The sequence below is a fragment of the Lactuca virosa genome, chromosome 4 (assembly GCF_052849685.1).
Source record: "Lactuca virosa cultivar CGN04683 chromosome 4, Lactuca_virosa_CGN04683_v6, whole genome shotgun sequence".
NCBI classification, from domain to species: domain Eukaryota; kingdom Viridiplantae; phylum Streptophyta; class Magnoliopsida; order Asterales; family Asteraceae; genus Lactuca; species Lactuca virosa.
Genome location: NC_136429.1, coordinates 341,639,289 through 341,656,384, shown reverse-complemented (window position 1 = coordinate 341,656,384; position 17,096 = coordinate 341,639,289). Strand labels below are relative to the sequence as shown.

At 32.8% G+C, this 17,096-nt stretch overlaps 2 protein-coding genes across 3 annotated transcripts; one reads left to right on the top strand and one right to left on the bottom strand.

Annotated features, from left to right (window-relative positions):
- Positions 1-3,237: 3,237 nt before the first annotated feature.
- On the top strand, positions 3,238-4,908 carry LOC145108600 (chlorophyll a-b binding protein CP26, chloroplastic-like). Its single transcript, XM_079045635.1, has 6 exons — positions 3,238-3,515; positions 3,599-3,683; positions 3,806-3,856; positions 4,100-4,220; positions 4,313-4,447; positions 4,545-4,908. The coding sequence occupies exons 1-6, from the start codon at positions 3,305-3,307 to the stop codon at positions 4,803-4,805; spliced, it is 864 nt and encodes a 287-aa protein (XP_078901761.1). The 5' UTR covers positions 3,238-3,304; the 3' UTR covers positions 4,806-4,908.
- Positions 4,909-5,226: 318 nt separating this feature from the next.
- Positions 5,227-14,551, bottom strand: LOC145108598 (tetratricopeptide repeat (TPR)-containing protein). 2 transcript variants are annotated; one of them, XM_079045634.1, is made up of 20 exons: positions 14,354-14,551; positions 13,087-13,170; positions 12,387-12,735; positions 12,131-12,230; positions 11,861-11,968; positions 11,250-11,431; positions 10,955-11,150; positions 10,586-10,843; positions 10,194-10,340; positions 9,727-9,805; positions 9,351-9,464; positions 9,091-9,275; positions 8,347-8,465; positions 8,118-8,241; positions 7,912-7,977; positions 7,638-7,764; positions 7,287-7,401; positions 6,793-6,977; positions 6,562-6,674; positions 5,227-5,699 (listed from the first exon to the last, which is right to left on the bottom strand). In XM_079045634.1, exons 3-20 carry the CDS (start codon positions 12,728-12,730, stop codon positions 5,433-5,435), a joined length of 2,829 nt encoding a protein of 942 aa, XP_078901760.1. In that variant the 5' UTR covers positions 12,731-12,735; positions 13,087-13,170; positions 14,354-14,551; the 3' UTR covers positions 5,227-5,432. The 2 variants fall into 2 exon arrangements, with proteins under 2 accessions (XP_078901760.1, XP_078901759.1); XM_079045633.1 differs by lacking the exon at positions 13,087-13,170.
- Positions 14,552-17,096: the final 2,545 nt, after the last annotated feature.

The following is a 17,096-nucleotide window of genomic DNA, read 5'->3' as shown; positions in this document are numbered from 1 at the left end:
AATCCACGAAATCGAGCTGCTCTAAGCATACCTGCAATTGAGAAAAGAAAATCAAAGCTGAGCAGATGAATGAAAAACCCTCACCCTTACTCTCTTCCATTTACAGAAACAAAATCAGATCAAGCAATCAGAATATCTAATCACATTAAGCAACAAGTAACAAGTAAAAATAAAGAATTTTCTCTAATCTAATATGATCACGACTAGAAAACGCTCCAATTAATCAAAAAAATCATGAGATTCAGATCTTTAGATCTTTAACTGGTAGAAACCTACCAAAAACAAGATTCAAAGTACAGTAAATGGAGTTTGAGGAATTACCGAAATGAAAAGAAGATCAGAGAGAAGATGATTGAGATCAAAAGAAGCAGAAGCTGATATGGGAGAAGGACGTCGGGGAAGTTGAACCCTAGCCCTCAACTCTCTTTTGCTATGATAGATGCGCAACCACCATCGACCTCATCTGTTATCTTCAAGCCACCTTCTGCAACATCGACCATTCAACAACAAAATTGACATCAAGCCACCTTCAACGCAGACAACGATTTTGTGGTTCAAGACTGCCACCGGAGAAGATGGATTTGTGGTTCAACATTCAGCGCCCCTATCTTCACCCGCCATTGCAAAGATCGTCGTTGGAGCAGGTTCTGAAGTTTAGGTTTTAATTTCCACAAAGAAATCAAGCAAGAACAAACCCAAATCAAGTAAGGATGCAAATGAGTGATTTTGTTGACCTCAACAGGAGACGAGATAAAAGGTAATGGGATGCCGGAGATGCGGTGGGTACGAATATGTTACAGATGTGTGTGTATGTATCGGCGTGTGTTTATGTGTATGTGTATGCGTGTGTGAGAGAGAGAGAGGGTGGGACCCCCATTTGCATATTATTTTAATTTTTTCTTTTTTTTAAAAAAAAAAGTGAAAACATCATAAATGGTCCCTGTGGTAATGAAATGACGAAAATGCCCTTCAGTTAACGGACAAAACTTAACGGAGTTAGGGATAAGGACCATCTGTCAAAAGTTTTGAAAGCATAGGGACCATTTATGAGATTTTTAAACCACGGGGACTAAACTTCAGAATCTGGGAAAACACAGGGACCATTTATGATGTTTTTTCTTTTATTATTTATGGTTCAAGAATTTTTTTTATTTTTGAATATACTCATAAACATATTTTGTCAAAATGTCTGAATTAAAAGAATTATAATTCGTAAAATCGGATTTTTAAAATTAATAGAATCTATGATCCTTTAAAAAATGCAATTTTCCTTTATGAAATCTATATTAATTGACTAAATTACCCTTGTAATTAATTAAGATGATATTTTTCAGTTATATTTAATTCAATAATATATATTAATCACTTTCTTAAAATAAGTAAATTTGATTGACCCACATTTATGAATACAATAACACAATATTTACTTTGAATAGAATAACTTAAGCCTATATATATATATATATATATATATATATATATATATATATATATATATATATATATATAGTCAAAATAACCAATTTGATAGGAATGGGGTATTCTGATTAAGAAAAAATATTTTTTTGACTAATTTCAGAATGGCATTCCGGATTCCGAACTAAATTTTCGGATTTTGAAAAAAAAAACTTTTAAATTTTCAAGAAGAAGTCTGAAATCCGAAAAACAATTCCGAAATTAAAAAAAAAAATCATTTTTTTACTTAAATTTAACAAAAAAGTTTAAAAAAAACATATTAATGTGAAATATATACAATATTAGTGCATGAAATTAAACATTTTATTGAGAAACGATGATATTAAACATTTTGAAATGTAACATTTAAAATCAAAAACTAAAATAAAAAAAATTCTTTGAAAAAAAAACTCCGGAATTAAGCATTCCGAAGAAAATTGTTATTTTTCAAAAACTGAAAAAATGTGGCTATTTTCTTTGAAACCCTTATTTATAAAGGTCAGTTTACTCAATTTCTCATATCAAAACCTTTTTGGTGACTTTAATACAAAATTTCCTTAAAATTTGTTTGTTATATACCCAATATTTTCTTTTAAAAAAAGTTATCAACCTAGGTTCATATTCGTTCTTTTTTTCTTTTTTCTGTTTACTTCGTTGTCTTAAATTATCAAAAAGTAATCGCACATATTTTCTATTATATTTTTCGAGACTTTACCAACATGAATTTGTTTATAACTAGTGGAATATTCCGTGTTGCCACGGGTTAACTAATACAATATGTTTAATATCATTTTTGTAATATTCTCTTCTCTTACATAGAGCGTATTTCTGTAATTTCATTATTACGTAGGACTATTTTCATAATTTTGTGAAGCATAGGATCAACTACGTAATTTTTCTGTTAGTCGGAAATCAATTATGTAACTTTATCAAACATATGGATCATTTATGCTAATTCGTTATTAAATAGGGAGAGTTTCTGTAATTTTGTGAAACACAAGTACCTTTTCAATAATTTTGTGAGACCATTTCTATATTTTTATAAAATGTATGGGCTATTTTTATATTTTTAAGAAACATATGAACCATTCTGTAAGTTTGCTATTGGACAGTGTCCATTTTCTATATTTTTGTTAAATAGAGGGACTATTTCTATAATTTTCCCATCAATATCGGGATCATTTTTATAAATTGTAAGGACCAGTAAAAATAATTTCAAAGCAGAGAATGCTTATATAAATCACAGACACTACTCGGAAATTAGGCATTTTGGAAATGTCGGTCATTTTGAAAAAAAGGAAAAAAAGAAAAGGGTAGATAGTTAAAGCCCCCAATTTTGGGTGGCCATTTGTGTGATTAGATGATTAGTTAGGGTTCTTAGAAAATGTCATGAATAATTAGGTACGCTAAGCTGAAACCGGAACCTTATTAGAAAATGTGGTGGCATATTCGTGTTAAAAATATAACATTATATTTCATATAATATTATATTAATATTAAATATTTAATATACAAGAAAATGAAATAGGAATGTATAAATTAGAATGAAAACAATTGACATGTTATCCGGCATTTTCTGATCCACAAGTTCAAAAACTTCGGTAGCTAATGCAGGGCCATCATCATGCATGCAGATGCAGTATATTGAAATATCGTAATCCGCCACGTCATCGTGATAATCCTAGATGATAGCAGCATCAGATTTCATTTCACTCCTCCAACCAATCACAGACATCCTATGTGGCAAGTCTACATCCACGAGAAGTTCCATTTAGCAAGGACCTCTCCCTTCTCATCAATTCTCATCGCAGACAAACAAAAACAGCTAAAGGTTTAATTTTCGGCAAGAATGGCTTCTATGGCAGCAGCGTCCTCACTGGGTGTGTCGGAAATTCTTGGAAACCAGCTAAAGTTTTCGGGTACGTCCAAGACGGCTCCTTCGGCTTCTAGTCCTGCAGCCAGCTTTAAGACCGTCGCCCTTTTCCAAAAGAAGAAACCTGCACCCAAGGCTAAGCCCGCCCCCGTCACCCCGGCTTCCGACGAGCTTGCCAAGTGGTACGGTAAGTATTATACATAATAATATATCACTACTACTACTACTATGCATCCATCCTCATGAAATACTTATCTGAAATAATTACAGGTCCTGAGAGAAGAATATTCTTGCCCGAAGGTCTTTTGGACCGGTCGGAAATCCCAGAGTACCTCAATGGGGAAGTCGCCGGAGAGTAAGTCAATTACCTAATTACACACTACCATCTACATTCACAATATATATATATATATATATATATATATATATATATACCAGCTATTAAATGACCTTTTTTTTTCATCATCTCATATGCAGTTATGGTTATGATCCTTTTGGACTTGGCAAGAAACCAGAAGACTTTGCCAAGTAAGTTCCCACTGATCAATTACTCAAGATAATATACATACATACAGAGTTGAGTTGAGTCAACTCAGGGAAAATGGATTATATACATAGTTTTCCGTACAACGAGTCAATCATGATCAACCAACTGTCAACTGACTTTGGTTTTCTGTATATATTTCTGTGTACACACACACACACACAGTGACACAGTCATTGCTGTCTCTAAGTTAATTACAACAAGTGAAGTAATGTTATGGTATGCAGATACCAAGCGTTCGAGCTTATTCATGCACGATGGGCTATGCTGGGTGCGGCGGGTTGCATCATTCCCGAGGCCTTCAACAAGTATGGTGCCAACTGTGGCCCTGAAGCTGTCTGGTTCAAGGTTCGTATCACATATCATATCATGCTGAAATTACTAATTAATTAAAGACTAAAACTTTAACGAGTTTAGTTTATTTGGGTACATGGATGCAGACGGGTGCTCTACTACTTGATGGGAACACATTGAATTACTTCGGGAAGAACATCCCCATTAACCTCGTCCTGGCTGTCGTTGCAGAGGTTGTTCTTGTTGGTGGTGCTGAATACTACAGAATCACCAACGGCTTGGTATGAATCATATATAGAATATAACCAACTGTTTCAGAATATTGTATTCCTTCCATGATTAATTAATTTTGGGAGGTTTTAATTTATTTATGTACAGGATTTTGAGGACAAGCTACACCCTGGTGGCCCATTTGACCCATTGGGATTGGCTAATGATCCAGACCAGTTTGCATTGTTGAAGGTGAAGGAGATCAAGAATGGTAGACTAGCAATGTTCTCCATGTTTGCGTTCTTCATCCAAGCGTACGTGACTGGACAGGGCCCTGTTGAAAACCTAGCTTCTCACTTGAGCGATCCCTTTGGAAACAACATTCTAACTGTTATTTCTGGAAACATTGAACGAACCCCAACCCTGTAAACCCCAAATTTCAACTCTTCATCATGATTGATAATCAAATGCCACTCATGTAATCTATACTTTTTGATTTTATGACAAGGTGTTCGATCATATGTTGGGTCAACATATATTCATTTCGTTTGTTTATCATTAGCATTTTACATTTATTATTTCCTATTACAACATTTGAAACATTCACCCAACCACAGCAATATCATTCAATCAATGATAATTTTCATTGCTAAAATTGGTGGATGTTTCTTAGTATGTCTGGAAAAAAAAAAGTACAATTTTGTAAATTGAATGATTTTTCAAAAAGCAATGCCTTAATAAGAAAAAATTTGTATAAAGTTGTAATCTGGTGGATTTTTAATCCTATGTCTGCCAACACAAAACACACAGTGCAACTTGTTTTGTCATGTCTCACGTAAGCGAACAAACAAGCAACTGAACTATTTTTCCATGTATTAAGGTGTTATTTGTTTACTTTTCTAACAAAGCCACAACACATGTTGCATACACTTTCCTGTTAACATAACCACTTATCCTACGTCTTAATAAAGTGTAACCAAAAGCCAACAAAGAGCAAAAATTGTATGGTAGTAAAGTCAAAGAGTTATATACATACATACATACATAGGTCATAAGTTAAAGAGTACAGTGGTCCTTAAGCACCTGTCTGGCAAGATCCATGGCCCCACTATTTTTATAAATAAGGTGCAAATTATAAGCTGCTTCTCTTTTAAGGTCACAGTATCCGGGTTTTAAGTCATGTGTGGGTTGTAGACCATCATTCGGGAGCTTTGGGATTGGGTGATCTTTTTGATGAATTGTAAGCACCTTCTCATAGCATGTAGCCGCAAGTGAAATAAGACCAACATGGTGATAGGCTCGTGCTAGGTTGTATAAAGCTTCCTGTAATACAAAAAACATTTCCAAAAGCCACTTCAGTTATGGTTTTAGATGCAAGAAATAACAACCTACTTCCATTGATTTGTTTACTCTTATTTCTTCCTATTAAGGCATTGCACTTTGAAAAAGCAACCCAATTATACAAAGTATAATGTCATAATATGAAGAATTATGAAAGTACGATGCTTTGATTGGGTACATTTTTCAAAATAAACTGTAAGTACAATGCCATAATAGAAAGAAATGGCTGTAGGGTGTAATAATATACAAATGATTGCTATTCCTTGCATTTAGCCCTAAATTCTGTTATATGGTCATTGCATCTCATTTCTCACTCATCTTATGCCACTAGTTTACTTTACAACCAAAAATCTACTGTTTAGGATAAATTTGTCCTTGATGAGCAATTATATAATAAATGTGGTATCTGATTCTTTTTATAAGAGAAAATCTTGTTTTCCTGGCTTTCCCTATTAAGACATTCATTCCACAATAAGTCAGTGAGAAGCATCCCTATATAGCCTACCGGATTAAGTCATCAAGTCAAAAAAAACTAAGTTGCTTTCTGTTTTAGCATGGTTTGTAAACAAGTATAATGGCCACACAAGTCTAGACTTTATTCTATTCTATTAAATATATCATTTCCATGTTTCAACTCATATTTGACTCAAATAGGAGATAACGGTATTTGCATGATATTTTCTATTTTTCTTATACAATATTTGTATGTTCCCTATGATGTTGTGAAAGATTGTTTTTGTATTTCTTGACAACAGGAATGCCACAAGAAATATACTCAAATAAAAAACAACATAATGAATAAAATGTAACATTTTATAATGAAATGAAGGAGAATGATGAAGACCTGGCTGTTATCAGAAAGGCGAAGATTGTTGTAGAGAAAAGCTAAGCCTTGCAAGACACATTGATGCTTGTTATGAAGTCGCAATCCAAGGGCTAGATTGATTAGGGCAGTTCCTTTAAGATTAAAAAAATACATACCAAGTGAAACAAGAGCAATTCATTAATTATGCTATATAGAAATTAAAAACAAATATAATATATGCTATTGAGAGAAAAGAAAAGAAATAAATACCAGCACAAAGATTTAGCAAAGCATTCTCTGGCATCAATCTATAAGCTTTCAGGTAATATCTTGCAGCTACTTGATGCTGGCTATGCATTGTAAATACATGTCCTTTTATTAAAAGTGCTGGCACACAATCCTCATGTTTTGCAAGCTTTTCAAGCAAAAACTTATTATGCTTATCCAGCCTCGATCTGTGTGTGATTAAAAGAATGTAAACATTATTTTCAGTTCAGCATATTTATCCACAAAAGGACTTGATCCTGTAATGTAAGCCAAGCTATCTTTTTAACTTAATGCAGAAAGAACAACTCAGTAGACAAAGTAAAGGGATAAGTCGTAAGTTTATACAAATCTGCCATTGTTTATTTTTTTCTTTGTATATCCACAAGTGTGCAGATATTTTTAAGCATTGTTAATCAAATAATGAGAAAATAAAAAGAAACAAGATGTGATGACGTAAAAATATGCATATATGATGATAAAGTAAGTATGTAGTATACCTTAACATAATTTTATAGTAGATGTTCCAGGCTGCAAAGCTATAAGGATTTTGGGTAATGATGTATCGGGCACAATCCCATCCATTCGTGGGACCATCAATATTATAGGCTATCTCTGTAGGAGTTTTTAAAAAAAAAAAAGAGATAATTTTTCAAATCATATAGCATCTTACTTTGATTTATTCCTATTACAACAACATTGTACTTTGAAATATATACAAAACCATTTTCACTAGTATAATAGCTTTTCAAAGTACAATGTCCTAATAAGGAGATTTTTCTGAAAACCCAATAGTAGAATGCATTAATAAGAAAAAACATGTATGTAAGTAGGTTCTGATTAAGACTTACGTGCTCCAAGTGAACGAAGCTCCTCTTGTTTGTCTGTTGTTAGATTGTTTTGTGCCAATTTAAGAGTTGAAGTGATAATTTCAAGTGCTTCCCAATATCTTTGCACTGATACTAATGCTCTGCATAGCTATAAATAAAAACATGTACATGTAGCATCCATCATTAATGGCAACTGAAAAACTACATTTCAATCGAGAAAGATTCTACAGGTAGCCATAGGTTAACCATTATATGAACATAAACATAATTACAGGTTTCCACAAGAAGCACTTACATCTACAATGAGCATATGATGTTCTTCATCCTTTAAGAGATTAGGCAGGGGAGGTTCTCTATATACCTGCCACATGACATGACACAATTTAACAATTTATTACATAAGAATAGATCAATTATAATAATATGCTACAACAAATGGTATTTTAAACTTGAAATGTAAAGAAAATAATATATACTCATTTATCCGTTTACATTACTTACAGGAGAATCATCGTCTGATTCATCACTATGCCACTCAACTCCAGCAGCCAATGCTGCAGCTCGCCTTTCTTCTCTTTCTCTTGCTTTTTTCCTCAGCAACTTCTTTGCTCTAGAAGCTTTCGACCTGTTCACCATTAAAAGGGTGAAATTATTCCAAGTATGCAAAAAATAAAATCACTCTTTAATAATAATAATAATAATCTATAAAGAACGGATATGCAAGACTTACAGATCTGAAGAAGAAGCAATAGGGCGGAATCCTTGAAATAAATTGTCAGGTTGATGTTCATCTAATACCTCAACTCTTTTATGCAGCTCACTTTTTGGTAGCTTTTTCTTTGGTCTAACCTAATAAATCAAATATCTATCAAAACATATGAATATGCATCTTTAATGTAAAGTGAAATGCTTGGATGTTTCAGTTTCTCTAAATATTCCTGAATGGAAAGTCATACAGTGCACATATGAAGTTTTCTGGAAACAACAGTGAGCATAAAAAATTAATCTAGAAGACAAGTGTAAAAGAGAATCAACCAAAATATAAATAAAATGTTCAAGGTACCAAGGATATAAAATGCTTTATTTCATGTAAAGGGTACTCCTTAATAACAAAACAAATATGAGTTGTAAATAAACATAGAAAGTAATTATAATACATACTTCTGCAGTTTGAGGAGAATGAAACACATATGTTTTGGAGTCATATGGATTACATTTCAAGTTCAAAACAATATATATACAGTTTACACTTTACACTATATTTCTTATAAAACTTGATGTACAATTTCATTTTATAGAATGTTTAAAATAATTCACATGAATTTAAAGCAGAAAAGTAAACCATTGTCTTAAATTCCACCAAGAAAGGCAAATAGCACTTCATTAAGTAAGAATAATCTTTTATGATCGATAATAAAAAAGTAATAAACGATTACTCAGCCCTATGTGTTAAAAAGAGGTTGTGCAAAATCACCTTTCGTTGAATAGTTTCAAGAAACAATGTTTCACGAACCAATGGAAATATTGCATCAACAAATGCTTCGGTCAAACCTTTGGATTTATAAATATAACAAAGCTTTAACTTTATATTTTTGTCAGTCCACCAAGGTTTCATCACCCCAACCCCATCGGCATCAGAGGTTCCATCAACTCTTGATTCTGAAAATGTGTAAACAATTAGATAAGAACAAATTGAGTATTATTATTAACTCCTTAAAATAAAATCTAGCAAACCTGAATCAGAAGGTGGAGAAAGTACAGAAATGGCTTCATCTTCCTTATCTACTAATAACAAAACTGACACTAGTTCCAACCTAGCATCAATGTTGTCTTCACGTTCATGTAGAGCTGTCAAGAAAATATAATTACCAATAAATATTTTACTCTGAGATATCAACGCTTTAATCAAATGTAAAACAAAAAAGTTCATTTAGAAAAAGATTCATAAAGCTTTCCAGTAGCTTCACAACATAAAAAAAAAGTATTTCTTTTTCAGACTGAATGTGAGTAAACAATCATTTTATGTTTTTATCTATTCATATAAACTGAAGAACATGTTTTGATATTCAGAACTCACTCCTATAGATGATGAATCTGAATCATATGGTACCTTTGTAGAAGTAGTCAATTGCTTGTGTTGTTGAGCTTAGGAAAGAGTAACAACGCCCGATGTTAAAATAAAGTAGTCCCTTTACCCAATTCAATACAAAAAATCATAGTATAAATTAGAAATCAACAAGACTCTAGGCTTAAATAAAATATTCCCTTCTCCCACATTGAGCATTCCTTTCCCAAACTAGAAAAGGTCCACATTCAAAAACATATAAAGTTATCCATGACATTAAGACTTCGTCTGCTATACCAGGAAGGAGTGCACAGACAAGCTTTTTAGAGATATTTCCGATGGTGGGCATGGGCATGGGCATGAGGAGGGTATTTACGTCTTTTGCATAGACGAGAGTCTTGCTACACCTTTTAAAAATTGCAATTTTTGTCCCAGTCCGATACACCAAACACAATCAGCATGAGGGTATTTACGTCTTTTGCACAGACAAGAAATCGAGGTTATTTACTTACTTTATTGACACCATCATTCCCTTCTAACATCAGGTAGTACTTCAATGCGGATTCATGGTGCTTTGCAATCATTAATGAGTCTGCAGCTTCAATAATTAAGTGAGAATAATCATTTACAGTCTCATGTGTGAACACACCGAAGAAAGCCTACAAACATTTGACCAAAAAAGAGAGAGAGAGAGAGAACGAGGGGTTAGTTTCAAAGAGCAACAAGTCACAGAGCACAGTCAAGGGCTAAATATAAGAAATAGTAATGTACTTTCCACAAAAAATTCTATTATAGCATTATACTTGCATTTCTTCTTATTACAATCCATGATATATATATATATATATATATATATATATATATATATATATATATAAAGGAATCCTATTTTAAAAAAAAATACCTGTGCTTTTTCCATGGTTCCAAGATGAACATGGCATATCCCTGCTTGAACCAACAGCTCAACAGGTAAGTCTTTACCAGCAGAATAATTGTGTTGTGCATACTCAATATGGTGAAGAGCTTTGTCATGTGCATTTCCCAACATATGCATTGAAGCCAATAACTGAACCACGCTCAGATCAGCATCTTTTGGGTTCTTTCTCAAATACTCTTCAAGAATGCTGACAATGCGTTCATGCTGACTACATCTTTGGTACATCTGAAAATACCAAAACAGTTAATTCATTCCCATTCAAATAATATATATATATATATATATATATATATATATATATATATATATATATAGATTTGTAAGTCCAAACCAAACCATTGCTGCTGTCTTCAATGCTTCAACATTTTTAGGACGAAGTTGCCAGATTTGCTCATATGATTCAGCAGCCTTCTGATAGTTTCCAAGCTCAACATGAACTGAGGCACGGTGATATCTAAGACTCACATCTTCCGGATCTGCCCTTATTGCTCGGTCAAGACAATGCCAGGCCTGTTCACGGTTCCCTAGTTCCCTGCATTTTATCACGCCTCATTTTTATATTCTTGTTTTCGGTAGAAAAATGCATCTAAGAATATATATACACATATAAGTATGTTGGAAGAAAACTCACATAGACCAAGTAACAAGTAGCTTCCAGAGAGATGCATCCTTGGGTGTCAAATGTACAGCAATCATATAAAAGTTAACGGATCTCATTTTATCCCCAATGGCATTATATATAAGACCAAGTGTATGGTATGAATCAGGCAGATTCGGTGAAACACGAATGATTTCCCTCAGTATAGGTATGGCCTAACATCATTTCATTACCAACAACAAAATGAGCACAAAAAATATAAACACAGCCAAGAGAATGGAAGCATGAAATAACAAATGATAAGAAAACATTTCCCAAGTTTTGATGTTTTTTTTTTGAAAGAGAATCTGTCACACGTTTGGTTGGCAGAAGATGAAATGAGATCCAACTACAAAATTTGATGATAATAAGAAGAAACCAGCATACTAAAACGTTAAAAATATGGCTTAGATTGCGTATAGCCATATATCAGTCATTTTGTAGAAATGAGGTAGGATTGGAACTGAAATAACATTAATTTATGGAATCACTGGTGGGATTTTGTGAAATCAAATGGAACTGAATTCCAATTCCTGAGGAATCCAAACGCCCTCAAAAGGTAAGGTATATACAAGAAAACCAAAGGTAATAATATAACATTGTACCTCCTCATATCGCCCATGTGCATACAAGAGTGTAGCATCACCTAATTTTCGTGTAATTTCTGGACTAATTTTTCTCTTTGATCCCTTCCTCCTACCTCTTTTCTTAATCTGCCAGAATTCATATTCGTCAAAAATCACAAGTTGACTATAATAATACAGGTAGCAACAAGAGACTAACTATGAATGTTGCAACTATACATTCATTAAAAAAGAAAAAAAAATAGTAATAGTAGGACTAGGAATCAACCCTGAAAAGAAAGTCTAGCATACCTTTCTTTTTCTTCTCATTCCATATGTCATTTCCGCCAATAATTCTTCAAAGTTTGCACCAGGGAAATCCTCTTGTCTCAACTTCTTTTCTGGTGGCATTCTGGCACAATGCACAAAATTTCTAAATGTTAGATAGTATCATATCAATTATCAATATAAGCTTGTGCTTAATCCACAAGGTTGCATAAAGAAGGCCCAGTTCATGAGATGGAAACAAGTGACATGGAAAGTGATACAAAAAAATGATAATAATTACCCTTCATGGTTGTAACTGAGGTTTGCTTTACGCTTTTTAGCAGCCAAGGCTTCATACTCATTCTCCATGCGTTCCAAACACTCATAAGGCTCAACTCCAAAAGCATCCACCTCTGTGAGAGCCAAGGGATCTATATCCCCTTCAAATCTTAATGTATATGGCTCCTCTGAATCTTCTTCTTCTTCTTCATCATCATCATCATCATCATCATCATCTTCTTCTTCAGCATTACTGTCTTCTGCTTGATTCATGTCTATATCCTCTGTTGCAGCAGACTCAGAGGCCAATTCAACGGTCTCTTTCTGATTATTTAACCCATCATCTCTTATTTCTTCTTCCCCCATTTGACCTAAATTAAGTAATTGTCCATGAAGAGGAAAATAAAACAAGTGTCTGATTTCACGATGCATAACAGAAGAATGTCTAGAAGATAATTAAAAAAAAAAAAATAGTGTCTAAATTATACATAATCTTGACTTAATTTTAATTAAACGAGCCTACAACGTGTTTGATCGCAGAACTGAAATTGTATCTCAACTGATTGGGTAACGATTTAAAAAGCGATCATTAACATGGTTGTGGTTGTGGTATGTATCTATGAATAGTTGCGCAAAGTGGTTGCAGCTTATGAATCGGAGCAAGAGAAAAGATACAGAAGTCAGTAGTAGAGTCAGTTGAAGATACCGGAAGAAGAAATTACCGGTGCGCTTAATTTTCCGGATCCGGGAGAGGGGCAAGTGTTTTAGTGAATGAGAATCGAGAGGAACATGCAGCAGCGGGAACCCTAGAAACGATTGGCAATTACTTTTATTAAATATAGCATCTCACTTATATTTATCTTATTACTTCAAATAGTCTGCCTAAGGGGCTGTTTGGTAGGATCTGAAATTTTAAGATCTGAATTTTTAAGATGTCTGAAATTTTAAGAGGGTCTGAATTTTTAAGATCTGAATTTTTAACATGCTGTTTGGTTGGAACCTCTGAATTACTGTGATGAATGATAAAAATGACCATTATACCCTTCTATATTATTTTTTGCCGAATCAACTTCTTGAATAATTACAAAAAAATATAAATACCATACAAAATCCAAATTAAACACAAAATCCAAATAAAACATTAATATTTTCAAATCGACAAAAACATGTCTCCAAATCAAACAGTTTAACCTACAAATTCAAATTCAACAAAGAAACATATAAGCTTATCATATTTATTTTTGGTGCTTAAACTCATGACATAGTATTGCTCAAACATAAAGTGAAACATTCATTCACTTGCTTTCAGTGAAGATATATATACTAAACAGTTATTCTCGATTTATCTTTGGTAAAAAAAGATATAGCTATCAAAAACATGAAAACTACAATAACTCAATTGCTATTAATTCAACAAAAATGTCTCTAGAGTACATACCATTCAGAGTCTTCCAAAGATTAACAAACAAGAAGATAATATGTATCTCTACATGTCAATACTTATGTTGTACACCCTCCCATACTTCTTCTCCCAAACAATCTTTAACAGGTAAGGTTATAAGTTGTGTTAACCTAAACTCTCAATTCACCATTATCCATGTACATACAATGAACAATTCACTAGGAAGATCTTACAAAATGCAATATACAAACCATAGCAAAAGGGAAATTGAGAAGTGTTGATGTGAAGACGCAATTGCTCTTGACATATACAGAAATTGATTAATTATGAAAAAACTGTAAAAATTAGTGAGAAACAGAAGACAACGATAACATATGATTCAACATCTGATTTCAACATGAAGACAACATCATCAGATTTTCAAACGATTCCCTAATTTCAGGGGAATAAAAGGAAAACCTTGCTTTGATTTTAGGGAAAAAAAGCAAATGATGCACTGATCTTCAAATTTTAGGGGAAACAACTATGATAATTGATTTTCAAGCATTAAACTCGAATTACATAGCAAGAGAAAAAAAAGACTTTACCTGCAAAAGTTGTCAGAGGCGAAAGAGGTGACGGAGGCGAAGGCGAAGCCGACGGCGCCAGTGGCGTTGCAGATCGGAAGGAGGCAACAGATCGGAGTTGGAAGAGGAAGGGGCGGAAGAGAGAAGTGGCGTTGAAGAGAAAGGCGTGCGCATGAGAAAAGAAAAAGCGCAAGTTTTATCCGGGGCACAATTGTTTCTTTTTATTTCAGACACGGGTTTATGAAAAAAGAGGGCATTTGTGCAATTAAGAGGTATTTTATAAGTGGCTACCAAACACCTCACATCTAAATTTTTAAGAGTTTGTCTTTTAATTTTTCAATTAAAAGGTAAACAAACAGGACCTAAATATAGGGGTGTGACAAAAAACCAAAACCGAATAACTGAACCGAACCAAATGATGTTTGGTTTATTTGGTTCGGGTTATTTGGTTATTCGGTTAATTCGGTTTGGTTAACCGAATAAGGATACCTTATTTGGTTTGATTTTGGTTAAATTTTCATGACTTTGGTTAAACCGAATAAACTATTTAATTGTTATATATTTTTATAGTTTATATATAAATTAACATTTTATATTTAAATTGATAGATGGTTACTAAAAAATATTTTTATAACTCATTATTTAGTTATTAACCATTATAAATTTATAATTGTTTGCATATTGTATTAAATAGCAACAACTAAATAGCCAAATGTCAATTAACCTTCGTTCATTTCTTTCCTCTTCATATATGTCTAAAGCTATATTAACGCATCTACAACTTGTGTGGCTACATCGATACCTTAAGACAACATATCATAAAAGACTAAATATAATATGTTGTGTATTAGTGCTTTTTATTCATTTGGTAGAACTTCAGTAAGTTTTTTTTTCTTTTAGTTTAATATTTGTTTTTACATACAAAATTTTATTTGGTTTAACCGGTAAACCAAACCGAATAAACCATAACCGAATTAACCAAAACCGATTAAACCGAACCTTATTTGGTTTGGTTATGGTTAGTTTTAAGATGTAAAAAAACCAATAAAACCGAACCGTATAAACCGAAAACCAAAAAAACCGACCGAATAACACCCCTACCCAAATATATAGCCTCGTCATCTAAAAATGAGCACAAGCCGGGTAGAGTTTTTAAAATATGATGTTCTAATAAGGAAAAAAAATGAAAGTTGAAAACATATAACCACAGTAATAAAGTAACAAACAAATGCAAATAATGGCCTACATATTAGATTGAAAACTTAAAATTCAAAAAATTCATATCCATCTCTTTTTTCTGACCAAAAACCATAGTTAATTTGTTCTTTTTGAGGAAAGCATAACCTTTTAAGTGGACGTGGGTAGGACTTGATTGAGCCTACCCTAAAAAAATGCCAAGATATCTGATATAAACATTTGAGAGAGAGAGGAAAGAACATCAGTATCTTTACTGAAAACTGAGAAAAGCAAGGTCATAATACATACATATAGAACTGCTTTTTAAAAATTTGAGATAAGGGAAGAGAAAGACCTAAAGTTAGCATCTAAGTCCCAAGAATCATTAGGATAAATCAAAAAAAAAAAAAAGACCTGATGAATTTAACGGAAGCACGTTGCTATTATACGAAGCCAAAAAAACCCAAAAAAGAGTTGATGCTTTTAAACCAACCCCGATAGTTTGATTAACTGATTTTTATTTTTATCTTCTTTTTGTTTGACATATTTGAAATTGAGAAAAGATTTAACCAAAATTTATTTTCTCAGTTACCTAATGCCTATCAAAAATTGTGTAGTAGTAATCATCTGGGAATGGCTAAATTTGATTTAATAGTAGGTAATAGATACAAGTCTGGAAGGTAACAAAAAATGAATGGTTCATTCTATTCCATCCAACCTAACAAACCTTAATTTTGTAAACATTTATTGCCAATACAGCATGTTCACAAACCTTTGCTATCTTTTGGTCCAAAAGCTTTTATTCAACTCAGAACTCGTCCAACTAATGTTAGCAAAGTAATTGTATCAATAAACTTTGCAATTTTATGTTAAATTTTCGTTCATGCTCTCTTTTTCTTGCAATTTTAGAAACTTAGGTCAAGTTCTTAATTGATCCACCATTTTGAGAATGAAGGCTCTGTATGGTGCTTAAAGTACTTCATGGCTTAAGAATCAAAGGTAGCCAACAGCTTCACTGGTTTTACCTCAACAAATTGGACCCAGGGGGAATTTAACACCGGTCTTTGTTAAGTTATTTTAGTTAACAGATTATATAAAATTCTTATACCTGAAATGATAAACCATATGTCATAAATTTTATGAATTATGAAAAAAAGAAAATACTTATTGAAGTCACATGAATTTCTATGGGTCTTTTATCAAATAGATGAATAAATCTACAAACGGATATGTTGCTTTCTATAGCTGTTCCATTTAGTTTACATAAAATTATTTGTGGAGCATTTATTCGGGTCTTTTTATATGGGTAGGCAACAAATTAGAATAATCATCCTAGATAACAAAAATATTAACAGATTTTGATCTTTTTGGCCTTGGTTACAACCTGGAGAAAGAAACAAAGGGGTGACCGTAAATCTAAGAACAAATAACCCATATATTTACAGAGACAACCAATAAAAGAAGAGAACTTTAACCTAAACCAAATTAGGGCTCGTCTTGTTCATCGCCTCTGGTCCAAAAAAAAGGTAAATTAAATGAGAACCCAATAAAAATACAAGATCAAATCGGAATTATCTTATGGGGAAAA